We start from the raw sequence: 27,146 nt of genomic DNA, 5'->3' as shown, positions 1-27,146 counted from the left end.
AACACCTCTTTTCTCCATGTGGGTTTCAGTGTGTGGTGGTTTGGTTTTTTTTTTTTTTTCTTTTTCTTTTTCTTTTTTATGCAAAAGGAGCTGGGAGAGAGCATGAGGATGTTTGAGGTTCTAGAGCTGGAAGGCTCTGAAAAGTAGAATTTTGTACCTAAGACCCTGGTTAAAGTGCAGTGATGGTCTGGAGAGAGACAGGACGTCCCTCTCTCCCCTCCCTAGCACCTGGTCTTGCCCTTCCAGTCTCTGCTCTCATGGGCACAGAGTATAGCCTCAGAGCATAGTCCTTCATGTTCCTGGAGGTTACAGGTGCTAAGGCTGACTAGAAGAGGGGATGGGGACACCCTAAGGTTCTATTATCCCAAAAGGGACTAGTCCTTATGAGGTATCCCCAAATACACAGCAGTCACAGAAGAGGTGGGGGGCAGGTTTAATGGGAAGGGAGTTAATAACCAGAATAGTTCAGGAGAAACCCAGATACTAACCTCAGCTCTGCTACCATCCTGAAGAAGGAGCTCGTACCAAGGGTGCTGTTGAGAAGACCCTTCCCTCCTCTAGAGATCATTCTCTCGGAGCTGACACCCCATCCTCTGCTCTTGGCAGCACCTGTTTATTGCTACATTGTCAAGGAGGAAGAATTGCCCCACAGGGCCTCTGCCTGCCAATCTGGTTCTCTTGGGGAAAACACATAATGTGGGAGGAAAAGAAGGAATAAGAGGAAAAATTTTTTTCCCTTCCCATGGTAGGGTTAGGTAGACTCTTCCCAGAACCCTTAAGAGCCCCAATTCCAGGGTCTGATCCTTAGCCCACCCTTTACCATCCCCCCCCCAAATATCCCTGATAGGGAGTGAGAAATGCAGAAGAGGCAAAAGAGCCAATAGGAAAGGAAATGTGGAAAGAAAGATGGAAGGGAAAGGAAAAGGAGAGAGAGGACCGAGAGTTACAACTTGTGAGGTGTTGTGTTTGGTTTCTACTTTCTTTTTTTTCTTTTTATTTTTTTTTAAACATAGAAAAACAGCCTTTGGTTTGAATCTCAAGGAAGCAGAGAGTGTGATGGCTGTGGCCATGGGCAGGGGATTCTTTGTAGAAAGATACCTCCACTTTCAGTGGAACTGTACCTCCTCCTGCCCCTTCTCATGAATCCTCGGTTATCCAAATAGCCAGAGGTCTCTGCAGCCGCTAGAGAAGAGTGCCCCTCTTGCCCTGTGTCTGGGAGCTGAGTGTGGAAGGGCAGTGAAGGATGACCCCCAGTTAGTTGTACCCATCCTATTCTTGCTAGAACAAGGGTGGAATGGGCAAGGGGCACATGTAATTGCTCATCCTGGGACAATTTTTGGTTATACTGGAAATTAGAAAAGAGAAAAGAGACACCCTTTCCTCCCTGCCACTGATGATAACAGGGCCCAGGAGCCTGGGAATGAGAGAGTGAATGAATCCTGCTGGAAGGGAGAAGAAGAAGGCAGCATGACTGAGGAGTTGAGAAGCCTGGTTGTTGGACAGCAGTCCACCAGTTTCTCATAGGAGGGGGACTAAAGGAGTCCCTGAGAGCCTAGGAAGGTCACTAGAGTGAAGAAATTTGAGAGGTGGAGGAGAGAGATTTTGGCCCACCCCCTTCCCATGCCCTGGTTTCCAACTAGGCACCTGTGGTTCCTAGTGTGTTGGAGATAAGAGGGTTGCAGACCTTGCCTTGGCCCTAGAGAATAGTATATAAAATTGGGGCCCTCCAAGGACAGAAAAGCCACCACTGAGTAAGCGGCAGGTTGAAGAAAGTAGAGTGGCGTTGAGGGGCAGGTTGGGGAGAGGGAAGAGCTATATTATATCCCGGAGGGAGATCCTGAATGTAGGCTTTGGGGAACTCATCTTCCCAGGGGGAAATCAAGAGGACCCTAAGTCCACAGTGCCTGGGCAGAGTTTCTTCAGCCTCTTCTGCTTCCAAATGAGGAACTTCTTCATTCACTCAAAAATAGTGCAAGCTGCCTAAAGTGAGAGGGCACGAGAGGTATGAAGTACCAGGTTGAAGGGTCCCAAAGAGGAGATATAATGCCACAGAGCTAAGGTAGGGCCATTAGGAGGTATCAGCATCAGAACTGAAGAGTCAGATAAACTAAAGGGTGAATATTAAAGCAAGAAGCTCAAGATCTCTCAGTGTGAAGAGGAGCTTCAGACCCCTGGGGCTATTGGAGGATGCTGGATCCATAAGAAAAAAATTAAGCTTGAGTAGACGGGAGCTATGGGCAGGAGGATAAGGGAGTGGCAAGAGACTGTCATAAGTGAAAAAAGGCAAAAGAAAAAAATCACTAATAAATAATTCAGTGAATATGGTGGGATGAGAGGAGAAGTTTAGAAAAAGGAGAAACATAAGCAAAAGACCTGTTTTGTCACAATGCTTAAAAAGACCAGGGTATAGGAAAACAGGTGAGGAGGGTCAGGGTCAGATGTCAATTCAGGCGGCCAGTGGTGAGGGCTATAACAAAAAACTCCTTGGGATGTGGTGGGGATAGAGCTAGACACCTGTAGGTGGAGCAGTGGCAGGGATAGAGGTCACTAGCCCACTTTATGTTCCCCCCGAACAATGTGGGAAGAGAATTCGTACCGATCCTGGCTGTGGTAACCACAGATGTTGCATTCAAAAGGGTCTCTGAAGCCATGGCAGCCCATGTGAATGGTGAACATGACGTGGTCCAGGAAGAGGATGCGGCAGTGTTCACACTTGAAGGCTTTCACGGGCTCACCACTCTCACCCACCACCCGAAGCACTTCCTTGGAGGGGCCTGGAGTGCCCCGCAATAACCCCTCTTGTGGCTTGGGGTCCTCTTTGGCATAGGCAGGACTGTGCCGGCCCACCACTATTGTGGGAGGTGGCTGGGGTGGGGGACCCTGAGGGAGGGATACCACCCCCCCAATCCGATCTTCATGGTTGCTCTCTGTGTCTGTGGAGTCCTGGCAGCCATTGCTGGGAGATGCCCCAGGGTCAGTCAGAGGACCTCGGGCCCGGTAAAGAAGGGGACCTCCATCGCCCAGGTCCTCAGGTCCCTCACCTGCTTCTCGGGACCCTGGAAGCTCCAATCGACCAGGCAGGGGCTGCATCTGGGTGTAGACAGAACTGATGACAGGTGTGAGTTCTGAGATGCAGTTGGTGGGTGGAAGGCGTAGGGGACGCAGATGCTCTGTACCCACAAAGGCCAGAGAACCTCCAAAGCCAGGCTCCAGGCCGTGGTGTGCCACCAGCTCCACATCCTTTTCATATCCACCCGAGTTCACATCGTAGGGGAGGTCTGAAAGGCTGAAGCGCATCTGCTTTTCACCTGTGGAGAAGAAAGTCTCAGTAAGTTTGAGTTTGAAGACTTCCTAAGTTCTGCCCAGGATTGCTTCTTTGTTGTCTTACCCAGGGGGTTGAATGTAACATCATCATCATTATCATCATCATCCCTAGGTGCAGGGCCTTTCACATGCTAAGGCATGCACTCTATTCTGACTCCCTCATAGCATTATTTACTGTAGCTCATTTACTTTCCCCAAACTCAAGACCTCTGTGGGGCTATCCTGACTTTAGGCTGTCATCTTAGCAAAGGACTCTGTTTCAGCCTACCCATCTTGAATGTTTCCTTCATCACTCTCCATAAAGCTCCAGGTTCTCAGAGAGATAATGCCAGTGCTAGGTCAGGCAACCACATATACATTCCCTCTCTCTCACTCTAAGGGCCCACACAGACTGAAGTCCTTGTTATTCTTAAACACTCAGAGAGCCTAAGCCCTTGACTACCTGTCCATACAATTACCACAAGAGTTCTGAACACTGATCTCTCTTCACTCCCTTGAAGTACATTTTCCCTCTTTACTCCCTCCTGTTTTTGGGTACATTCTGAGTGCCACAAACTAATAGGCTGCTTCTTTCCCTAAGCCAAATCTCCTGACCCAAATCTCTGGTCTAATGACAACCAAAGCTCAGATTTATGTGAACTGTGGCTTAAGATGATAACTCCTTTCCAACTGAACTCTTACCTACAAATTTCTGTGGGGTGGAACGCTTGCGTTTGGTGAGGCTGTTGGCCAGACGATCAATGAAAGTTGGCCGCTCGGATGATGAGTGCAGCATGGAGTCTGGCACCATGTCTAGGTCACGTATTTCATCACCTAGGAGGGTTAGGGGGAGGTCAGGACAAGCTGAGTAAGGACAGCATTGACCCAGTAGCCTTTTCCTGAAGAAAACTAGCAGGTCAGTAGTGAAGGAAGGTCATACCTGATGCTTGGGTAACTGGGCTGCGTTTAGCCTTCCTAAAACTCATCCCAACAATATTTCAGACCATTTGGAGATTACATATTTTTATTTTTTATTTTTGGCATGGTATTGGGGATCGAACTTAGGGCCTTATGCATGTTATAAAAGCACTCTATCACTTGAATAACCCCCAGCCCTTTTGTTTGTTTGATATCTATCTATCTATTTTTATTTTGTGTGTGTGCAGTACTGGGGTTTGAATTCAAGGCCTCACACTTGCTAGGCAGGTGCTCTACCACTTGAGCCACACCCCCAGCCCTATATTTTTGTTTTTGAGATAGGATCTTACTAACTTTGCCCAGGTTGGTCTTGAACTCAAGATCCTCCTGCTTCTTTCTCCTGAGTAGCTCGGATTACATCTGTGCATCACCATTCCTGGCTACAATTACATATATGTTTACCTTTGATTTTATACTCCTTGTGTTCATGCTTTCCCATTAGACTGAGGATATAGATCCAAACTTCCTCCACTTCTGGATCTCCCTACAGTACTTACTATATGGCTCTTCTGTGCACCAGTTAGGATGGGATGCTTGGCAGACTTAACTGTAGATAACCATCCCTATATTCCACATACTTCATCCCTCTGTGGGAGAAAGTGGAATCACCCTTGTCTTACACCATCCCTGACCCTCCCCTCAACTCCCCCATGGAACTGCCTATAGCCCCACCTGGTTGGCCAGCCAAAGCTTGGGCTTCAGTGCTGAGACTCTGTAGGTAGTTGTGACACCGCTCCTTATGCTCCTCCAGGGTACTCTGCTGTTTGTAGCTCCGGCCGCAGTAGTTGCACTTGTAGGGCTTGCCCACTGTGGGAGAGGAGACTGTAGAGGAGAGGGCAAAGGCAGCATTAGAATTACTTTTCCCTATGGCCTGGCTCTGCAAAATCATCCAGGAACAAATATACACTGGCATGAGGAGAAAAGAATGTTGCTAAGTTGGATTTTTCTGTTGTCTTCCCCTCCCCAACTCCATCTGCAAATAATGGACACATTTGGGAAAAAGGGACAATGTGAAGCTGTGGGAGTGCAGGGATCCAAGTTGCTTCTCAAAGGAAATGAAGACCTAGGGACTTCATAGGGGATCGTCTCTGGCAGGCAGGCAGGCCCCACCTCAGGATCTCAGAGTCTGGGGCTCAGACTGTGGTTTAACCTTTCCATGTAGCAGGCGGGTCTAAGTGCTGTTTATCAGACAAGGGGATTTTTTTTTTTTTGCTTGCGAACAGTCTGCTTTGGTTTTGGGGAAATTGGTGTGCTGGAGTGACAGAAATTAGAGCCCTTAGATCTGCCCATGTGGGGAGGGGCAGTTTTGCCCCTTTGACCTTTACTTGTATTTTTACCTCCTCTCCTTGCCTGGTCTTATTATTTTCTTTAACTGCTAAGAAATTCTGAAAAGAGAAAAATAATAAAAGAACAGAGAAGAAAATAAAGAAGAAGAGCAAAAGGAAGAGACCACCAAGTTTGGGTTTGGTTTTATTATTTATTTATGTATGTATTATTTATTTTATTTATTTATTTATTTATTTATTTATTTAGCAGTACTCGGGACTACACCTTGAGACACTCAACCAGCCGTTTTTTGTGATGGGTTTTTTCGAGATAGGGTCTTATGAATTATTTGCCTGGGCTGGCTTCAAACTGTGATCCTCCTGATCTCTGCTTCCTGAATAGCTAAGATTATAGGTGTGAGCCATCTGGTCCAGCTATTTATTTATTTTTTGTAGAACTAGGGTTTGAACTCAAGGCATCATGCTTGCTATGTAGGTATTCTATCACTTGAGCCACTCCGCCAGCCTGGTTTTTATTTTTTAAAAGAAAGATCTTGTTTCTACTGAAGAAAAAAATTGGGAAAATTGAGATTGGTACTTTACTTAAAGACGATTCTTAAGAGATGCTATTTGTGTGAGGAGAGAAAAAAATGAAGAGGAACAAGGTAGCATATATATATATGCTTCTTGCTATGATTTAGCAGGGAGGCAAGAGAAGGCATCCCTAGGAGGCTGGTAATTATTACTCACCCCTCACATATCCTAAGCTGACCATGACCAAATCAACTTTTGCCACTTTTGCTCTTGCTCTGTAAACCCTAGTGTTTCAGGGATGAAATGAACACAAGGTCCAATCCACCCAAGACCCTCAGGGAAATGGCTTAACATCTGGAGGAGAATGATCCTCTAGTCTCTTTTTTCTTCATCTCACACAGAAGGGACCCAACACTATACTTGTATCTGCTTTGGCCCTTAATAATCTCCTATAGAACAACATCCAGAATCCATCCAGCTGACCTTGTTGGTAAGAATTCTGGGTGCTAATCCATCTTTGTTCCAAACCAGCACTGGAGCCACCCCTTTCCTAAGAAAAAGGAGCACTGAACCTTGAAGGTCCTGCTATACGATCCATAACTTATTCACTCCCCTACCCAGATTTGGTTTCTTTGTCAACAAAATGAGGGTTATTACATCTTGGAATTGCTATAAGGATCACATGAGGAAAAAAAAGGGAAATGCTCTGTAGAATACAAAGCATGAATCAATGATGATCTCTGCCTGTTCCTCCACATACATAAAGATAAAAAGGTGCCAGTTACAAGTGGGAAAACCTGGAATAAGGTAGGTGGATGGAGAAAGTAGAGGATGGTAAAGTGATTGCAGTGTCCCTTTAAGTCCTGGCCCAGGAGAGTTTAAGAAAAAATAAAAACAGGAAAGCTTCTGAGGATAGACCCTACTAATTATTTGCCCTCTTTCCCTCTTCCTGCCTTTTCTCAATATTGAGCTCTCTCCTTCCTGCTAACTCAGCTGTTGGCCTATTCCCAAATCCAAGCAAAAAGCCCAAAACTTAGTTAAAATGCTTTACAAGTACTATTTGTCCAGTTGATTCTGACAGATACTGATTCAAGTAGTCTTGATTGGGCTAGAAAACTTTGGCAATCCAGTTTCCTAGCACTGTTCCAAACACTGAGCCCTAGGTAACCTCTGGGCTTGCTCCTACCTCTGTGAAAGTAACACCTCTTAGGATAGGGAACAGAAACACTATACTCTTTTCCTATTTGGAGGTCTTAGGCTTCCTTTTTTTCCAGCTTGGGAGGATATTTCAGGAACCAGTAAGAAGTAGAGGACCTCTGGTGCTGTGTGTGTATGTGTATGTGTGTGTGTGGGGGGGGGGTGGTTAATGAGGCAGGAGAAGATGTAAGAGGAAAACCTTCCATGGGGCTCAGAAACAGGGGTGATGAGGCACAAATAGCTTGACATCACAATCTTTAGAAAACAAAAGACAGGGAGGGAGAAGCCAAGAACATTGCACATGTTCCTCTTGCTTTATTTCAAAGTATGACAGTAAAACACCCCAGCAGAGTCCCCCAAGTTTAGAGGGGCAGGATCTTATCTTCTCTGTGCGTGCTCTGCCTTCCTTAGTGACAGACACTGTAAATGCCCAGTGTAGAGAAGTCTTGGAGCTCTATTTTATGGGTGTGCTGGGGCCCCACTCTTTCCCCTCCTGCTGGATGGTCACTGACCTGAGTGTGTACGGAGGTGGCCGGTGAGTGCGTCACGCCGGCGGCAGGCGTAGTTGCAGAAGGGACATTTGAAGGGCTTCTCTCCAGAGTGCAGCTTGATGTGGCGCAGCAGGTTCCCCTTCTGGGTGAAGGAGGCACCGCACTGGTTACAGTGGAAGGGCCTCTCACCTGCGTGTGAAAGAACAGGTTCCAGAGGACTGGGAGTGAGGTGAAGAATGTTGAAAGTTGAACCTAACTCCTTACCCTACAAGGGGAGGGTTCTCTGAATATGTCACTGAGGGGCAGGAATGTGCCATATATACTAATCCTGCTTTATAGAGATCACTTGGGGATAGTCTTACCCTGGGAAGGCGTGGGTTAGAAGTAATGTGGAAGGAAAAAAAGACTACTGGATCTGGCACAACAGAGCCAAAAGAGTATTACCCAAAACTGAGCCCCACAGGGCCCACTTTCCCCCAGGAATTCAAAATCCAAGGAGGCTAAGCAGAGGAGGGTTCTGTTTCCCACCTCCACTTTTTATAAAATTATGAGATGGGAAAGCATACACAATACCCAGGAGTCCTACCCCTTTTGGACTATAGGATCCTTCTTTGTTGTTGTTATTGTTGTGCTGGTAATTGAACACAGGCCCTCACGTGCTGAGCATCCATGCTGCCACCACTGATCTATATCCCAGCCCCAAGGATCCTTCTTGAGGCCTTCCATAATACCTACCTCTCCCTTACATCCTGAGAAACGTGATAGCTTTTCTTTATAATAACAGCTAAGGAAAATGTCAGGGAGGAACAGATGATGAGGGGAGTCCAAATTCTATCCTTCCTTTTCTCTTTCCCTTCCTTTCCCTCCCTCCCTTCCTCCCTCCTTTTCTTTTTTCACCACAATGGACATAGTACTTTTCTTTTTTTTCCTGTCAGCTAGAAAATATGCTGGAGAGACCCTTCCCTTTCTGAGGCCACTCAGCATGGCCTCCTCCAGCCCTTTCACTATTGCTCCAGCATTGCCTTTGTTTCCCAACCTCACCATGGAGCTCCTTCCTGAACCCCTCTAACTTACTCACCTGTATGGCTGCGCTTGTGCACCATGAGCACGTTGGGTCCAATGCAGACCATGCCGCAGACATCACACTTGAGCTTGCCGTTGGGCAGCCGTATGCCACCAGGGGAGTGAGGCTCTGGCCCACTCCCGTCACAGTAGCCTAGGGGCTCCGACAATGAATCTTCTACAATTACGCTGTCATCCTTTTCCAGGAGCCGCTCATCTGGTCCTAGCAGTCTGCTGGACTCCTCATCACTATACATCTCTACCTTGATGGAGTTGGCTGGAGGTGGGGGTGGTGTTTAGAATAGAGACAGGCAAAATGGGAACCCTCCCTCAGGCCAGAATGCCACTCCTGAAGCCAAAGAGGATACCTCCAGGCCCTAAGACATACAGGCCTTCGGAGGGGCCAATACCCTAGCACCCCAGTAACAATACCAGAGTCCTTCTGGAACCTAAAATAACCTTTCCTTCTCCTCTCCCACCAACCAGAAAATAGGCTTCAAGAGAAAAAAGTTGAGGTATATAGGATGTCTTCTGTTACTGGGGAGAGGAGACTGCTTAGGGGAGCCTTTTCTTCCTCTTTCTTGTCATTAAGAATGATGTCTGAGCTAAGAGTTGGTGGGTCATGCCTGTAATTCTAGCTGTTTGGGAGGCTGAAATTAGGAGGATCGTGGTTTTAGGCTATCCTGGGCAAACAGTTTGCGAGACCCCATCTCCAGAATTAACAGAACAAAACTTTTTTTTTTTTTTGCATGACAAAATCTTTACTTTTAAATTATCAGTATACCAAATAACATATAATAAGTTCTTGAGTATATCACCTAGTAATTTTGATTAAGATAAGCAAACAGCAGCCCAAGAAGTATACTAGCATTCATTGTTCTAACACTTAGCCAAAATGGACTACTTTAAGGCTGGCTGCTGCTGATTACAAATTACAAAAATATATTTACTGCTTTTCATAGATAAAGCCCCTGACCTTTAAGAAAGTATAAGGGGAAAATTATTTAATCCCTTTCTTTCTTCAAAGAATTGGTTTTTTTTTTTTTTGGTTCCTACAAGATCTAAGAAAGAAAGAAAAAATCCACATTGATTCATGTTGCTAAAAGGTATAAGAAAACAAACAACATATACTCATACAATCTCTAAGAAATATGAGGTAAAAAGATGAAACCTTTGGATAAGAACCAAGTTTGTACAAAGAAGCTAAATTTGCTGCCCTGTAAAAAGTGAAGGGACCTATTACAGCATACAGAAATAAGTTAATGCCTTTCCTAAGAACAGAACTGAAGCTTTGCTAACGAACAGAGCAAAATTGATTGGAGGTTTGGCTCAAGTGGTAGAGCACCTGCTTTGCAAGTGAAGTGCTGAGTTCAAACCCCAGTCCCATCAAAAAAAAAAGTATGTCTGGGTCGGCCCTGGGCAGGAAGCCAGCAAGTAACGGTGGTGGGAAAACAGTCTTAGGAAGGTTAAGAGGAACAGCAGGCTAAAGAGAGAGCAAAATTGGAAGACAGGAATGGCTTACATTATCCTCCCACATTTAAGACTGAACCCCCTATCCCTCTCCATACAAATCTCAGGGGGTTATAAGAGGGAGGAGCCATTGAGGCTTTGGCTTTAGCTCTGACCTACATTCCTGGCTATTCCAACCATTTAGAAAATGTCACAGCTCTAGGGCCAGCTGGGGGGGCAGTTAGGGGAACCCTGCCTGGGTAAGAGGTAAGAGAAAGGGGTGGGGGAGATGGGGAGGTGCTTCTACTCTCTGTTTCCTACCTATCTCCACCTAATGACCATTTCTATCTACCCACCTCTCTGGTACCAGAATTTCTCTTTGGAGCCTTGATCTTAGTGTCACACATATTCCTTTTAGTTCCAACCTAGTCTGGCAGTGACTATTCACACTATTCAGAAGCTGGGAAAGCCCTATATGCTGGGCTCCTTCATGCTTTCAGAGACTCTGAGCAGGAAAGCAGAGGGAGGAAATGATGAGGAAATGGTTGTCAGTTGAAAGTGAAATGGGCCAAACAAAAATGGGTGCCCAAGGGCTGGGGGCATAGATCAAGAGAAAGAGTGCTTACCTAGCAAGTGCAAGGCTCTGAGATCAAACCCCAGTACTGCCCCCACCCCCCAAAGAAAGGGTGCCTACATCAGGTGCCAGTGGCTCACACCTGTAATCTTAGCAATTTGGAAGGCTGAGATCAGGAGGATCATGGTTTGAGGCCAGCCCAGGCAAATAGTCTGGGAGAAAAATAATCAGACCAAAGCCATACATCGGTGGCTCATACCTGTAATCCTGGCTCCTGAGAGGGCAGAGATCAGGAGGCTCAAGGTTCAAAGCTAGCCCAGGCAAATAGTTTGAGAGACCCTATCTCCAAAAAACTCATCTTTTTACAAAAAAGGGCTGGTGGGATGGCTCAAGTGGTAAGAATGCCTGCCTAGCAAGCATGAGGCCCTGAGTTCAAACCCCAGTGCTGCCAAACAAAACAAAACAACCAGAGCAAAATGGACGACTGTCGGTGTGGCTCAGTGGTTGAGCGCCACCTACTTTGCATAGTGCTTTGCAAGTATGAAGCCAAGTTCAAACACCAACCCCACAAAAATAAATAAATAAATAAATAAATAAATAAATAAATAAAAGGCCCTGTGATGGTGGCTGAGTAACTGATCCTAGTTACTCAGGAGGCAGAGATCGGGAGTATCATGGTTCAAAGCCAGCTCAGGCAAACAGTTTATGAAACCCTGTCTTGAAAAAACTCATCACAGAAAAGGGCTGGTAGAGTGGCTCAAGGTGTAGGCTCTAAGTTCAAATCCCAGTACTGAAAAAAAAAAAAAAATGGGGGTGCCTAGTGGAGGGAGGGGGTTGGAGATCACACTTACCACTGAGTGAGCGGCTGGGAGAAGAGTGTTGGCTGTTGGGGGTGCTCACCGAGGGCCCCACTGGGGCCCCGAGGAACTCCTTCTCCAGAGATGAGTCCCCGCTACCTTGGAGGAGAGAACAAGAGGGCAGGTAAAGCTGGGGCTGGGAGCCACCCACAGTTCATTGCCTAATCTTTTTAAAAGTTCAGTTAAATTTCACAAATGTTTATTCCATAGCCATGTACAAGGCAGTGTTGGATCCTGGGCACCATACCTTGTGTCCCCACCAGGCTGGTGCCGACTTCCGTGAGCTCAGAGGCTGGGCCTCGCTTACCCTACCTTTATCTAGGCCTAAGGGGAAAAGCATCACTGCCTGACATCCACAGGAAACAGGGCTGGGGCTGGGCGGGCCAGGGCAGAGAGGAGGGTAGGGGCTTGAGGAGGAGGTTGTTCAGGACAGACTTTTTCCCTATTGATCCTCTCTGGAGCCCCCAACACTACTTTTGGGATGTGTAGGAAGGGCATCTGGAATTGTCTCTGAGTCTAATGATAATTTTAATAATAATGATAGCAGCTAATACTTATCGAGTACTTACTATGTGTCAGGCACTATTCTGTGCAATGAAAGTGAATTATCTCTGTTAATCTTCACAAGGACCCTATGAAACAGGTGCTAATATTATCTAACTTCAGATGAGGAGACACAAAAGAGGCTGTTACTTGTTTAAGCTGGTAGTGGTGTTCCTGAGATCTGATCACAGACAGTAAGTACCCATGTCCTTAATCACCACTTACACAGCCAATTGGTAGTTATTTGTCTCAGTGGGAGAAAGTTGGGCCTATTAGACTTTCCAGAAATTTTACTATTCTAGAAAGCCTTCTATAGCTGATCTGGTTCCAATCACATTTACTATTTGGTGTTCCCTTCAGAGTTAAATATAAGTTTATCTTCAATATATTCATTTTAATTTGTTGACAAATTGTTTTGTAAAAATGCTTTTTGAGAGTACCATAATGCTTTTAAAATCAGATAACATACCTGAAAATATGAGTCTTTAAAAAAACCCTCCTCCCCCACAATCTTCTGCACAAATATATGAATGAAATAAAAACACATGTAGATAAAAACACATACAAAGACACATATTACACATGTATACACACAAAGAGAACATACCTACTGGGATAAACATACCCATAGCCTTCTACATTATCTGCTAGCATGAACATGCATGAATGTGTGCACCTAAATATGGAAGAGAGAGAGAGAGAGAGAGAGAGAGAGAGAGATCCTAAAATTCATCCCTAAAGTCCACCTAATTAGTACTTTACCCAATTGCCCAGCTATGCACATACTTACTTTCACAAAATAAAGATTCCATTATAAAATGGTTGGAGTCTTGGGCCTGAGGCAAGAAATCCGGAACACACCCTCCTGAGGGATCCCTCTCCAGCTTTGGTCAGTGGGAAGAAAACAACCACTCAGGACTTTGGGACCATTTCCCATTCATATCCTCTCCTAAAAGTTCCATTTCCCCCATTCTTTCCCAACAAAGCCTGAGGAAATTTGTTCACTGTATAGAAAAAGCCTTATGGCTTGGATCTGAGTTTTCCCAGTGGGGGCTCTTAAGTTGAGCCATGATTTCCTTTAAAAGTTGCCTGAAATCAGAACCACACAACATATCATGAAAGTGAGCATCTCAGGATTGTGGGTTAAGACTTGTAGACTCAGACCCAGTTTTGAAATATGCTCTTTCAACTAAGTTCAGGGTTTAATAAGGTTAGCATGTCTTCCTATTCCTTTTCAAACATGGGTGCTGATTTGCTCCAAATCACTTGGTAGTAAAGGAGCAAGAACAGGGCTCTGGGCCCTGGAGCTGAGGCCTCTATTCTAAAAGGATGCATGCACTTGTTAGAAAGGCATCACTAGTCCAGCTTAATAGTAAGGGCTGAGGATGCTTCGTGGGGCCGGGGGATTGCTCTCTGGGGGAATATATCCTTAAAGAGATACTTAGGGACACTGAGGGGAAAGCATCCTTTGTGGCTTTCCCAATTAAGGCCTGGAAACAGGTGAGAAAGCAGGAACCTCAAGGCACACCAGTAATTCCAGAGGCTCTTTGATGCTGTTGTCCTCTCTAGGATAAAGGTAAGAGGGAAAACAGGCTCAAGTCTACTTTCATGGGACTAAAACATAAGACCGAATCTCTGTCAGAAGCCAGAAAGTGTTTGTGGGGTTCGCGGGATTTTGACTTCTAGCTAGAGGGTGAAGGGGACTAGAGTCAGATTTAGGAAATTCAGCAGTTCCTCTCTCAGCTCCAGAAACCCCAGTGAGGGAATTTCAAATGCCTGGGACTCCCAAGAAATCCCAGACTGTCAAAGCCAAAAATTAAGGCTGCTCTCAGGTCTCAGAGACATTTTCTTGGTCAAAGTCATCATAGACAGACTGAACCCCCAGAGGGCAAGGCTAAATTATGAGGTTCACATTAAAGGAACTAGGAGGTGGGTAATGGGCAGAAAAGCAGGAGGGAAGAAATTGGAAAGCAGCATACAAATGTGTCTCACATGTTGAAGGAGACCAGCCCTCTGCTCTTGCTGCCCTTACTGATCCCTTCAGAGTGTGGCTGCCTCTAGGGAATAGCCATGAGCTTGGCAAGCCTCTGCACCTCTCTGCAAGGGAAATTATCCTCACTGCTTTCCCTTCTTGACCATGAGTCCAGGTGGCAGGGTGCTAGCCTAGTAGCAGGAATGGTGGGTAGAAGAGCAAAGAAAGACGCCCATCTCCGGCTCTATTGTGGGGAGGAGGCTGAGGCCCCTCAGATCTCCAGTCTGAGCATTTGCTGTCAAGGCTTCCTTACTTCAAATCTCTGTACTACCCATTCCCACCCAGGCCTGTTTCAACATTTCACCCCAGGCAGCTCTACCTCTGTCCCCAAGGCCTAATCAAGATGTCACCACAAGCCCCCACTGTCCAAGTCATCATCTTTGCTTAGCAACACCAAACACCCTTTCCCATCCTCCTCAAGTGGAAGGAGGAACGCCCCCTCCCCCGCTGCACACACAGAACCCCCATCCTTTCCCTCTCCTCAGGCTGGGAGTTGTTACTGAATTGGCTCCCTAGCCCCAGCAACCCCCCTTCCCCTCCGCTAGCCGCCTTCTGCCTGAACTTACATTATCCTTCCCTTGCCGGTGAGACCCTGGGGTGCGAACGCGGCCGCCGCCTTGGAAACGGCGAGGGAGTGCGGGTGGTGTGTGCATGTCTGCGTCTCGGTGGCAGGCAGGGGTGAGCCCAGCCACTCACCTTCCAGGAAGCGTGGATTCCTGGAAGTGAGGGGAACCGCCGTCATTTCGCAGGCAGCAGCAGCGGCACGGTGAGCAGGGGCCCACGGCTGCAGCCAGCAAGAACAGCTCAGCACAGGGTGTATGTGTGCTGAGAGCTAGAGAGTGTATGTGTGTGTGTTTGAGAGAGAGAGAGAGAGAGGGAGAGAGGGAGAGAGGATGTTCTTGGGGAGGGGGCAAGAGAAAATGTATGTATGTGTTTATGGGGGGATGCTAGGCTACAGCACCCCTTTTCCAAGACATTGAAGGGGTGGGGGCCACGGGGAGGGGAAGGCAGATGCCGTTGCCGTCCTGCCCAGCAGACAAAGAGGAACTGCACAACAAATGCTTGAGAGAGGCAAGTGTGTGTGTGTGTGTGTGAGAGAGAGAGAGACAGAGAGAGAGAGAGAGAGAGAGAGAGAGAAAGAGGTGGATGGGCCTGTGGTAGGAGGGAGAACAGGGGGCACCCAGGGACAGCCCAGTCCTCTGCCAGCTGGAGAAGCCAAGGCCCCAGAGGTCATGGGGCCCAGGACACAGGGCAGCTCCAAGGCTCTTGGATTGGCAGAAAGCCCCTCCCCCAGCTAACTCAGGCACTGTGTTCCCTCTTCCCCTCCTCCTCCTCTAGGTCTGGGGACTAACAGCCCCTTTTCCCAGCAGTGAGAGAGCCCACCACAGTCTAGACTAAGGCTAGTGACACTCTGTGGCCCTCAGCCTTTTTAAATCGCAGGCAAAAGGCTGGTCCAGTCTCCCTACTTTCCATCCCTCCTGTGCCCCTAGGGCTCCAGCAGCGACAGCCCTGGATGAATTTGCCTTCTCTCAGGACAAGGCCTCTGCTCTCTTCCCTTCCAGAGGAGCTGCTCACTGCTGAGCTGACCTACTTTGGAAGACTACATTTTCTGATTCCAAGAATTTGGGGGTGGGAGGGGCTATGAAACTTTGGGCTGCCTACCCCTGGATCCTTTCTTCTAAGGTTCTCTTAAACATTTCACAGCTCCAGAATACTTGGAACAGAAACTGCTCAGTCAATTGCCTGAGCCAGGTTTGAGCAATTCCGTTTCCCCTTGAAAGATAGGGGAATGTATATGTGTATGTGTGTGGTGCGGGGGGAGAGGGAGGAAAATTTGTGCAGTAAATTAATTCTCTTCCATGGGAATGATCTATACCTTTAGAAGCAGAAGGGGAGGAAAAAAATGGACTTTCTGAATCAGGTTCTGTGAGGTTGCTAAAATCCCCTTGAAGAACAGGAGAGCTAATCCCTTTATTTGGTGGCCAGGTGAGGAAGGGCCACCTGTTATGGAGGCAGAGAATCCTGACAACTTGAGAAAGGACTGTGGATTTTAGGAGGGCTGTACTCTGGGTCCCAATCCTTCTGCTTCCATATCAGTCCAGAAGAGGCAGTGATGGGCTCTCAGATGCCTCTCAGACTGTTGCAGCTCTGCCCAGTCCTGCAGGGGGCACTCTTTAGAGGTAATGTTACCCCTATCTTGACTTTCCTTTTCCCACTGTAAGGTAGCTGCTGACATCTAGAATTCTCAAAGAACAGTGGGCAGTTTTGGAGCCTCTATTTTCACTCAGAAAACATCCGTGCAGAGGCTGCTTCTCATCTAGGAAAAACCAAGCAGGTAAATCTTGGTTTCATAGCATAGTGAAGCAAATATCCTTAGAAGTTTTCTGCTAGTATACAACATTCCCCAGAGACACTACTGAAAAGGGGGCATGGGTTATTTCCCAAGACACCTTCATAGTTTCTCATTTGCCTACATTATGGCAGGGGCTGAGAGCATCCCAGCACCAAAGCAGGGGCCTAAGTATACTTGTTGCTAAATAGTAAATAGACTAAACCAGGCAGGAGGTAGGAAGATTGGCTGGTTCCCCAGAACCATGACTTAGTTCCAATAAAGTCTCTTTCAGATAAATTAGCCCACCTGATCCCATCATTCTGGTGCTAAATGCCTATACCCAATCCAATTCCTTCTGTCCTTAGATGGGGAAGGGGTCACAGTCAACATCTTACTGTATATTACCTGGTATTTCCAGTGATTGTCATGTGTGTCTGACCCATCTTGCTATCTCCATCAGTGCATGCCAATAATTCATTCATTAGTCCTACCTTAGAGTAAAAAAATATACTACAGGTCATTTCTATAATGTCACTTGGATTTCTTATGGGATATGCAAAATATATATATATATTCTGGCTTTCCTTACTGCTAATAATCATTTTTGCTCTGACATTGTAATGGTCTAAAAAATGAGTCCTTCTAACTTAAAAGACTAACTTTGTCTTAGGTTCTTTCCTATACTCTTAGAAGGATAAGTTTCTTATTTCTTTTTTACCTTATTAAGCTTGATTAGTTTGGTATCTCTAAAGGTTATTCATACTGTAAAATGATGATCTGTTTTGCCTCAGTAAGAATATTTGGCAAATGTGAAAAGATGTAACATGCTAAGACTGTGGAAAAGGACTGGGGAGAATGAGAATTGGCTTCTCTGTCCTTATCCACTAAGGATGTAAACTGGTGGTCCATGGCTAACTTCAGCAAACATGTAAGTTTGACATGCCTTATAAAGCATTTTTAAAAATATTGATTCATTATTTTAAAATAGATATAGTTCAAATAAAAATTCATATTTCTGATTTCTCATGAAAAGTTGGAAGATACACATTCCCACATGGCAATGATGGGTGGACACAGAGTAACTGCTGTCCCTTGAAATGGAACACATTCTCCAGAGAGTCCTTACTGTACTCTTCTGCTTACCGTTCTAGCCTGCATTTATTCATTCACATACCTTCCTGGCCCTTTCAGGCTCTAAGATTTGAAATGCTCCTCTACTCTCTACTTGGATAGGACAGAATCCCATGTTTGGTGACCTCAGAACACAGGAGAAAGAACCACATCTTCCTTCTGTCTATTTGCTTCAAATCATCCCTCTCATTGTGTTCACTCATATTCCCCTCCTATTCCCTTCCCTCTTCCCTTTTTCCCGAGAAATCTGGGAAGAGAACCACTATTTAGGAAATACAAAAATCACAAAATAATTGCATGCTACTACCAAGTACTACCAAGCAAGAGTGTCAGCTCTGTGACTGACATTTAGTCATGTAGAAGTCATGTGCCTGGGATGAAGGCTCTCTGCTCTGCCCCACAGGACAGTGTCTGCTCCCAGGCCCGTCCAAATGGAACACACAGAAGGCATACCAGACATATAGGAACGGCCATTGCAGTCTTCTATATCCATCTTAAAAAGAGCCTGTTGAAAGAGAAACAGCTGTTGTTAGAAGATAGATCTGGGAAGGGAAGAGGTTTTTCTTTAACATTTGGAGTATGCAAGAAACCTGAAAGATCACTTTAGTGTGATCTGATACTGTCCTAAAGAAGAAAATCTTCATTCTTTGTCCTGATGAGAAAGACAATGTACTCTGACTTACAAACCTCAAGATTTCCTTTAACTCATACCTTCTTCAGGCCTCCTGAGGTGGAAACACTCCTTTAGTCCAGAGTGATCTAGATTTTAAGAATATACCTTTGCCTCATAGTAGACCAGATCCTGTAGGAGATAGATTACATCTCAGCTCTCAAGAGGCAAAGAAACAGCCTTATCAAGGTATCAGACTTCACTAAGGCATGAGGTAGGAAGAAGCTGGATTCAGTCATTCAAGGGATTCTTTTGGGGAGTGTGTAGGGAAGGTGAAAGATGGAGAAGAGAAGTCCACCTCAGGACTCAGAGATAACTTCTCTATTAAACGTGTAGTAAACAAACTTTATTTATTTAACTTATTTAATTTATTGGTGCTGGAGGTCAAACCCAGATCAAACCCATGCTAGGCAAGTGTTCTACCACTGAGCTCCAGCTCTAATCCTTTTAAGTGGCTCCCCTCATCATCTGGCCAATTACTGTACTATACTTATTTTTTTCAAATGGGGGAGGATAATTTAAAAAGCAGGTTTAGTCTATTTAAGGGAAGGCAAGCAGTAATTGACAATAGAGCATTAAACAATCAAGAACTGAGAACAGTTAAGAGTGATAATTTGTTGCAATGAATTATCTCCTTAGGAGCATGTGGGAGGAGAAAAAAAAACCTAGTGGAAATTTACATACATGCCAAATTGGTTTTACCACTCATCTAATGATAAATTAGTGTCTTAGAGAAAGATTTGGAATAACAAGAGTGGAGCAAGGGAATATCCCCAGCGGCCACCAGGATTGGTCTCTCTCTCTCTTTCTCTCTCTCTCTGTCTCTCTTTTGGAGGCACTGGAGTTTGAACTCAGGGCCTCATGCTTGCTAGACAGGTGTTCTATCACTTGAGTCACTCCGCCAGTCCAGGATTGGTCTCTGAAGGTTCTCACTGATGTAGATAGATGAATTTTTGGTTTGCTTATAACACTATATTCAGAGAGATGGGGAGAGTAAGGGGAAGTAGGAGAGCACACAGGAGGAATTACCTGTATTCCTGCCTTCCCCCCATTCTTATCTAGAGCAAGGCTCATGAGAAAGCTTGACTCATGGGCTTCCCTTCACTCTGCAAAACAACTCTCCCTTATTTCATCAGAGATTCCTAGTCTCAACCTTATTTTATTAGGAAGCCTTGTGTGGAGGAAAAATTCTCTACATTGATTTTCAACTCCCCTTTTTTTTTTGTGGTACTGGGGTTTGAACTCAGGGCCTACACCTTGAGCCACTCCACCAGCCCTTTTTTATGATTGGTTTTTTTCGAGATAGGGTCTCGAGAACTGTCTTGCCCAGGCTGGCTTCAAACCACGATCCTCCTGATCTCTGCCTCCTGAGTAGCTAGGATTACAGACTTGTGTTCTCATTCTAGTTCCAGTCTCACCATAAGCCCTGGGACAAGCAACTTTACTACTCTGAGCCTCAGTATTTCTAAGCAGAAAATGGGAGAAATCTTGCTTACTCCTGCCTCTTCTACATGGGAGGGGGAGGACATGTGAGCAAAATCATGTGTGGCACTTTGAGCTTTGCAGATGTTTTGAAAAATCCCAAAGGGCATTTATGGAGCTAATAATTTGGAAACCCTATCTTGAAGAAACCCATCACAAGAAAGTGGCTCAAGGTGTAGGGCCCTGAGGTCAAACCCTAGTACCATCTTAAAAAAAAAAAAAAAAAAAAAGAATGAGAACATAAGAACACAAGTCTCCTTCTCTGAGGTGTGCTCTATCCAGTACACTATGTTGCTTCCTTTCACAAGTCTGCTCAAGGGCTTCATGGATCTTCTTGCTCTCTGCTGGTTCTAACATCAAGTAAGGAATCTTTCCCTTTAGTGTGATCCCTGTGGGAGTGGGTCTGTGACTTATAAAGGAAGAACAAGTTGAGCTGGCTCTACGGGGAAAATATGCTAATGTGTGTGTGTGTGTGTGTGTGTGTGTGTGTGTCACAGCATTCAACTAGATCTGGCTCAGGGAGTGCTCTCATTCTTGGACTCCTGCTGAAATGGCCCCAGAACAATTTCCATAAGGGTCTGAGGGAGTATTTTCTGAGTTAGACTTTCTTCCTAGTAGTAAACTGAGCTCTCCTACATCTTAATGGCTCTTAAAAGGTGCTCTGTGACACATCTTGGATAAAATCAGTACTTAGCTTCCTCCAACTGGTCTAAATGCCAAGTTGGTAATCTTGGAAGTGAGAGTGGTTGAGAGTCTGCTGTCCTCCCTCAGTCTTGGTTTTCTGAAACCCAGGAGCAAATTGGTAGATGTACTTCACTCTGCTCAAATTTCCTCACAGCACATGATTCCCAACCTTCCCAGTCTCCACCCTTCAAAGCACCTCTTCCCCTACCTGAGCAGGCAGGCAGCTCTTAGTGTCTACTTAGAGGAACTGGGTCAGATTCGGCAGTGCTAACTGGAGATACATTGGAGGAGGAGGAAGTATAATGAGAGGTAAGTTAGTTACATGAGATAGGTTTGGCTCAAAGATCTTGGATGGAAAGTAGCTTTAAAGCTATAAATGTCATTCAGTGATGGAAATAGGCACATACGTATTGTAAATTCAGTTCAGCGAGCTGAATACAGAGCAACTAGAAAGCCAGTCTCTCAATTCAGAAGGGAAGTATTCTGTGAGGAGGGAGCAAAGATTGGTCATTGTAACTTCTGGAGACAGACTTTCTTCCTTTTTTTATTTTTTTATTTTTTTGTTTTTTTGCGATACTAGGGATTGAACCCAAGGTTCTCATACATGCTAAGCAAATGATGTACCACTGAGCCGCCCCATTCTTTTTAAAAAGTTCTTCATTTTTGGTGGAACTGAGGTTTGAACTCAGGGCTTTACACTTGCGAAGCAGGTGCTCTCCAGCTTGAGTCACACTTCTGGTCCATTTTGCTCTGGTTATTTTGAAGATGGTGGTCTCAAGAACTATTTGCCTAGGCTGGCTCTGAACCATGATTCTCCCTATCTCAGCCTCCATATAGCTAGGATTACTGGTGTGAGCCACCAGTGCCCAGCCCAATTCTTGTGAATCCACTTGCCATCATAAGAAGAGTCCCCCATAGCCCTGGCTAGCTCTCATCAGTGTGTTACCACATTTGACCAGGAATGCATAAAAATGGCATTCTTTCTGGAGAGAAAATTTCCCAACAGACTCCCTAACAAGCAGCAGTGGGGAAAAGTTCATGATCTGACTTTCAGGAGCAGATCAGGCATCAGCTACCACCTCCACATGTCCCAAAACATTCCTACAGCTCTAAACTACTGGTGAAAAAATGTGAAAAACATCAATTTTCTGTATGTACTGGCTGTAAAAGCCTGAGAGAAAATGGTCATCACTAGTAATTAAAACTCTTCAAATCCTCCAGAATCCAGCTTGATCTCCTGACACTCCAAGGAAGACACTGGGAAAGAGGGTGGAGATGGAGAGAGTATACAGGCTTCATGTCATACTTTTGTTATTACTCCCAAAAGGGAGAAGTAGAAATATTTTCTCCAGTTTCCTTTTTGACCTGAGTTTTAAGGTAGAGTCCAGTGATTCTTAAGTTCAGACAGAACTTCCTGTATGCCTTGAATGCAGGCAGTTCAGGCATCACAGATCCATAGCATTATCCTCTCCTATCTGACCCTTTCTCAACTGAATGGAATCTGGGCAAAAATATGATAGACTCTGTTCTCTCTCAGGGCTCTGCAGAACTGGGGAAGAAGGGAGGGGTCCAGGGTTAGTAAAAGACTTGGAATTAATCATTGTCTTCAAACTGACTGCACATCCCTTTTCAGGAAACAAACCTAGACATTGAGTAATTTGCAGCTCTGACATGATCTTCAGGGTCAACTTAGTGGCCTCTGAAGGAAACCCACCAACCTTTGCTCAGCTCATGTGTCTGTCTTTATAGCAGAAATGTCTGACTCATTTTTTTTCAACAGGCTGTAGATGGTGACCTCCTGTTTATGTGTAGTACAGATGAAGACAGCTCAGCTTCATTATCCAAGTGCCTGGGGAGCAGTGCAGAGGGGATGAGTTCTCAGGTCATCCTAAGAATGGCCAGTCTCTAAAACAAGAAGGGGTAAGAGCTGGAAATATGATTATCTGGGCAGGGGGAAAATGTCACCTCATTGACTCCTTTTAGATCTCAGATGAATGTATCTTTTCTCTTGTTCTTTGTGCTTCCCTGTCCTCCCCATGCAGACTGCAGAAGAGAGAAGGCTGAAGTTTATGGATGGAGGAGAAATAATCCTTTCCACCCCCGACCCCATCTCTCATTTCAGGACTTGAGGAACTAAGGAAAAAGGCCACACTGAACAATTTAAATCACCAGGTGTGATACACGAGATGAATCTTTCTGAATTTCTTTGGATATACCCCTTTGTAGATAGCATCACTGTTCAGTTTTATGTTTGGGTAAGGCTGGGGAAAATAGAGCAGGAGAATTCATTTTGCGCTGTATAAGTAGCAGTCTTGAAGCCAAAGAGGCTCCAAACAGGGTTATCTCTCCCAAGTGTTTGAATTACATAGAAATCTCAACTATTTTGATTGGGATAGGTGGCAAAAATGTGGGAGAGACAGTCTTTCTGGCCAGAAGTCTCTAATACATACTGATCAAAAGAGCTCACTGGGGCTGGGGCATAGTTCAAGTGGTAGAACACCTGCCTAGCAAGTGCAAGGCCCTGAGTTCAAACCCTATTACCCCCCCACCCTCCACACACACACACAAACCTCACTGTTTGGGCCAGAAAGATATTTTCAGACTCCTCTGCTAACAAAGACTCTTGCCCTGATAAACCAGTTTGATAAGCATTTCTACTTCCTCTGGAAGGCCTAGGACAGGAGCATTCCAGGACCTAGGGGAAGCTTAGAGCTGGAATGAAGTTCAGAGTTGATCTACAATATCTTGTTTTGCCACATTCCCAGCCCCCAATCTCTTGCTTTTTAACCAAGAAGAAACTGAATCACTTAAATGATTGGCAAGAAAAATAGCACAAATAGAACCCAGGTTACCAGTAGAGCACAAAGTTTAATCTTGCCCCAGCCGGAGGTCTGAGCCACCCCGTTTGCTATCTTTTTGGAGTTATGAGGTGAACAGTTTTGGGGTTCGCATCTTTGTGACTTAAATCCTTGAAACAAAGGCTTATGGATAGAAGAAATAATTCTCTTACTCCTATGTCTCTTTATAAATTATGGATTTAAGGAAGATGTAGATTAGTGCTCTGGTAGAAACAGTGCTTGTTGGCTCAGGGAACTACCCCAGCATATGTGTTGTATCAGTGCCTGCAATATGGATCTTATATCCAGGAACTGGGGTCACACCAGTATTACAGGTGCTTAGATGTTTTTGTCTGATAAACTTTGACCCTGTCTCTCTGTTTCCAGAACAGAGTCCATAACTCTTGTAAGAAGAGGAGGTAGCGCAGGTGGCTTACGCCTGTAATCCTAACTACTCAGGAGGCAGAGATCAGGAGGATATCAGTTCAAAGCCAGCCCTGGGCAAATAGTTCTCAAGACCCCGTTTCAGAAAAAAACCATCACACAAAAAATGGGCAGGCAGAGTGTCTCAAGTAGTAAGAGCGTCTGCCTAGCAAGCGTGAGGTCCAGAGTTCAAACCTTAGTACTGCCAAATCAGACAGCCTGAAATTCAAGGTTTTCTCCAAAAAGCAGAGTCAGGAGCTCAATAAAGAAAGGGAGTCCATCTGTCTGTAGCATTATCCACATCCACAGGGTCCCATACTCTTAAGAGTATACTCTTAAGAGGATAGAAATACCTCACCAACAATAACTTATCATTCTTTAATTTTCTTAGCATGTGTGTGTCTATGTGCGTGATGTGTGTATATAGAGAGAAAGAACGAGAGCTGGGGTCAGGAAGGAGAAGGATCAGACAAGTGTGTGCCAATTTGAGAGAAAAGAATTCCTTTGTGGATCTTTGTTGGAGGAGGCATGGTAAAAGGTGGGATAAGTTTCTCCTATGCTGGGAAGTACAAACTACAGATTTCAAAGAGCAAATAAAGAAGAAACTTGCAGTTGCATTTCCTTGGGAAAAAAGTCAGGACTTCTTTCTGAGCCATGTCTGAAATATGCCTTACCCATAACCTACTGAGAGGAAGGGGATTGCCCAGAAGCTGCAGTTGAACTAACTGCACTCAGTGGGCAACAAAGACATTACATCTTGTGCTTGAGACATCAATATCTATTGCCTAGGGCAAGACAGAATTCCAAAGCTGCCAAAACCCGGGCATCTTCTACACCTGAGGTCCACCCTTCAGAAACTCCATTGAAACCTCTCCTGCTTCCCAATGGTAAGGCTAGTTTCTTCGAAGACTATTTTCACCTCAGGAGCCACTCATATGACTGTTTTTATGACCTGAAGAGCTATCTGGATTCTCTGGCTTTAAGCTGTTGGTAGGGAAGGCTGAAGTCCCCTGTACACCACCAAGGAAGATTCACTGTCCTACTGGCAGGCCCACAAGGAAGTCAGGAACTACCAGCTGGGCATTTCATACATGCCTAACAAACAAGACACCATGCTTTCAATTTTTGTTTTATTTGGTCTTTTATCTGGCTTTGTCCTCAGAATCTGAGTTATCTTAAGTGGAAATATTTGAGGTAGTCAAATACCTGTTTTTCATGTTTCCTAAGTTTATATAAACATGTCTTAAGTTGGATGCCAGTGGCTCACACCTGTAATCCTAACAACTTGGGAGGCTGAGATCAGGAGGATTGCGGTTCAAGGCCAGCCTGGGAAAATAGCTTGTGAGACCCCATCACCAAAATAACCAGAGAAAAATGGATTGGAGGTGTGACTCAAGCTGTAGAGCACCTGCTTTGCAAGGGTGAAGCTCTGAGTTCAAAACTCAGTCTCCCCAAACAAACAAACAAACATGTCCCAGGCAACATGACCAAGTATCAGTAAGGAGAGATAGCCAGGCCCCAATGGTCATCGGGGTGGCCATGAGGATGGAGGGCTTAGAGCTGACAGGTGAGCAGATCAGGAACATACCAAGGTCACCATGGATGCTTTGAGGGCTCAGGCCTCAGGCTGGGAAGATAAGTACAACAGGAGTTACTGAACATGTGAGGGTCAATAAGAGTCACAACAGTAGACAGTTTTGCTCAGGAGAGAAGGGAATGAGGTGAAAGAATGTGAGCAAAGCTTGACACAGTGGTTGGTAATGCATCAAATCTTTCTGGAAGCAGAGTTGGTAAATTTTTGACCTTGGCTGAGCAAATGGGGTATCTAATTTCTGAAACATATCATATCAAAAGGTCCATTTTCCATTAAACATTTCACTTATCCCCAAGACAGGACTAGTTGTGAGTTAAATGAAACAAAACTACACATAGAAATTCAATGAAAATTAAAAAAATGAGAATCTACAACTCTAGCAGATAAGGGTAAGAAAATATCTGGGGATGGATATGAGTGGTACTGGAAGGGCAGAATGTTACCCAAGTTCGTACCTCCCACCCAGATGTCAATGGTAGGGCCCCCTCTATGCATTTTTTTCTTAGGGGTCTCATGCAATAAAGTCCTTCCCAGCCTTGCTTCTCAAGTTCCCTACATTTCTCAGCCCACACGTCAGATAGCATTCCAGCCTAAGTTTCTTCTCTATTACATATTTGCCTGCTCTGCTTATTGCCTGAGATATTCCCATCTAGGCCTACATGTTTTCCTCCAGGCTTCTTGATCAGACCCCCAGGTCCCTCACTTTCTTGCACTCTGGTACCCTCTGCTTCTTTCCGTTTTCTTCTGTTCTACCCTAGCCATACTCCACAGAGGAACCTATCCCCAACTCCTTGACTCGAGCCATCTCCCGCCTTAAGACCCTCAGAACCCTCCTGCTACCGCCCCCCTTCAATACTGGAGTCTTGTGACAAAGTAATCCAGGCAAGCTTCAATCCCTCGGGCCTCAGTCTCCCCCTCCCCCAATCGATGTCTCCCTTCGTATCACGCCCAAGTCCCTCAGGCCCCGCCCCCGGCTACCGAGACCCCGCCCACCGATTCGCCCGAGCCCCGCCCCTCACTCACCTGAGGCGTCTCCGCGCGCGCGCAGGCTTTTGGGGGTTGGAGGAGAAGGGACAGTGTTGGGGAAGATGGGGATGGGGACGGGGGTCCCCCACTCTGGCCCGGATGGCCCAGTGCGGGGGGAGTAGGGTCACTGAGGCGGCGGCAGCCAGGCCGAAGCCGGGACCCGGATGCTCAGCAGCGGTGGTGGCTCCATCTCCATCAGCGGCTTCACCTAAGGAGGGACCGGCCCCCCAACTAGACCCCCCCTTATTACAGTCGCCCCCCTCCCTCCCGAATAACTTCCGGTCCCAATACCAGGCGACAGGCGGCTGGGCCGAACACCGAGCGTCCCCAAACCGGGGAGACTGCTGGGGGATAAAGAAAAAAAGGGAGAGGAGCTAGGGGAGACTAGCCGAGCGCCGAAAGAGTCAAATCCAAAAGGCGCTATAGCTGCAGAGGGTAACTGAAATCTGCCCCTTCATCTGCTTCTAATTTGCGAACTAGGTGCACATTGGGTGCCCCACGTGCCCTGGCACGTCTGCCCCTAGTACAAGTTTTGCCCCTGCTCCTCCTAATATTGATTTTAATCTGTTACCATTCTTTGCCTTTCATGCCCAGTGCGATAGGAATCGCGGGGCGAAAGAGTCTGAGATTATCCAAAAAAAAAACCCATTTTTGGGCGTAACCCGAAGTCAGTTACCCACAC

General features: G+C 45.7%; 1 protein-coding gene and 1 long non-coding RNA gene across 6 annotated transcripts; one reads left to right on the top strand and one right to left on the bottom strand.

Moving 5' to 3' along the window:
- On the bottom strand, window positions 1–27,146 carry Ikzf4 (IKAROS family zinc finger 4). Of its 4 annotated transcripts, none has more exons than XM_074083593.1 (8): window positions 26,462–27,146; window positions 18,202–18,253; window positions 11,705–11,809; window positions 8,847–9,107; window positions 7,790–7,957; window positions 4,954–5,103; window positions 4,006–4,137; window positions 1–3,308 (listed from the first exon to the last, which is right to left on the bottom strand). In XM_074083593.1, exons 2-8 carry the CDS (start codon window positions 18,239–18,241, stop codon window positions 2,548–2,550), a joined length of 1,617 nt encoding a protein of 538 aa, XP_073939694.1. In that variant the 5' UTR covers window positions 18,242–18,253; window positions 26,462–27,146; the 3' UTR covers window positions 1–2,547. The 4 variants fall into 4 exon arrangements, with proteins under 4 accessions (XP_073939694.1, XP_073939695.1, XP_073939693.1 ...); XM_074083594.1 differs by lacking the exon at window positions 26,462–27,146 and adding an exon at window positions 22,303–22,436; XM_074083592.1 differs by lacking the exons at window positions 18,202–18,253; window positions 26,462–27,146 and adding exons at window positions 13,044–13,137; window positions 14,852–14,976.
- On the top strand, window positions 14,717–22,766 carry LOC141425773 (uncharacterized). 2 transcript variants are annotated; one of them, XR_012450858.1, is made up of 3 exons: window positions 14,717–14,869; window positions 22,365–22,504; window positions 22,627–22,766. It is a non-coding gene; the product is annotated as an uncharacterized lncRNA (long non-coding RNA). The 2 variants fall into 2 exon arrangements; XR_012450857.1 differs by lacking the exon at window positions 14,717–14,869 and adding an exon at window positions 14,913–15,051.

The sequence above is a fragment of the Castor canadensis genome, chromosome 8, assembly GCF_047511655.1.
Source record: "Castor canadensis chromosome 8, mCasCan1.hap1v2, whole genome shotgun sequence".
Taxonomy (NCBI): domain Eukaryota; kingdom Metazoa; phylum Chordata; class Mammalia; order Rodentia; family Castoridae; genus Castor; species Castor canadensis.
The sequence above is the reverse complement of the archived record's forward strand: the minus strand, read 5'-3'. Positions and strand labels throughout refer to the sequence as shown.

What these genes read in the sequence shown, in the direction of transcription:
- Ikzf4 (XM_074083592.1), bottom strand. Translation starts at nt 14,938, where the DNA reads ATGCACACACCACCCGCACTCCCTCGCCGTTTCCAAGGCGGCGGCCGC. An exon ending in CCACCTCCGTACACACTCAG is followed by an intron (nt 5,104 to 7,789) that starts GTCAGTGACCAT and finishes TCTCCTCTACAG; the next exon opens with TCTCCTCTCCCACAGTGGGC. An exon ending in AGCTTTGGCTGGCCAACCAG is followed by an intron (nt 4,138 to 4,953) that starts GTGGGGCTATAG and finishes TAACCCTCCTAG; the next exon opens with GTGATGAAATACGTGACCTA.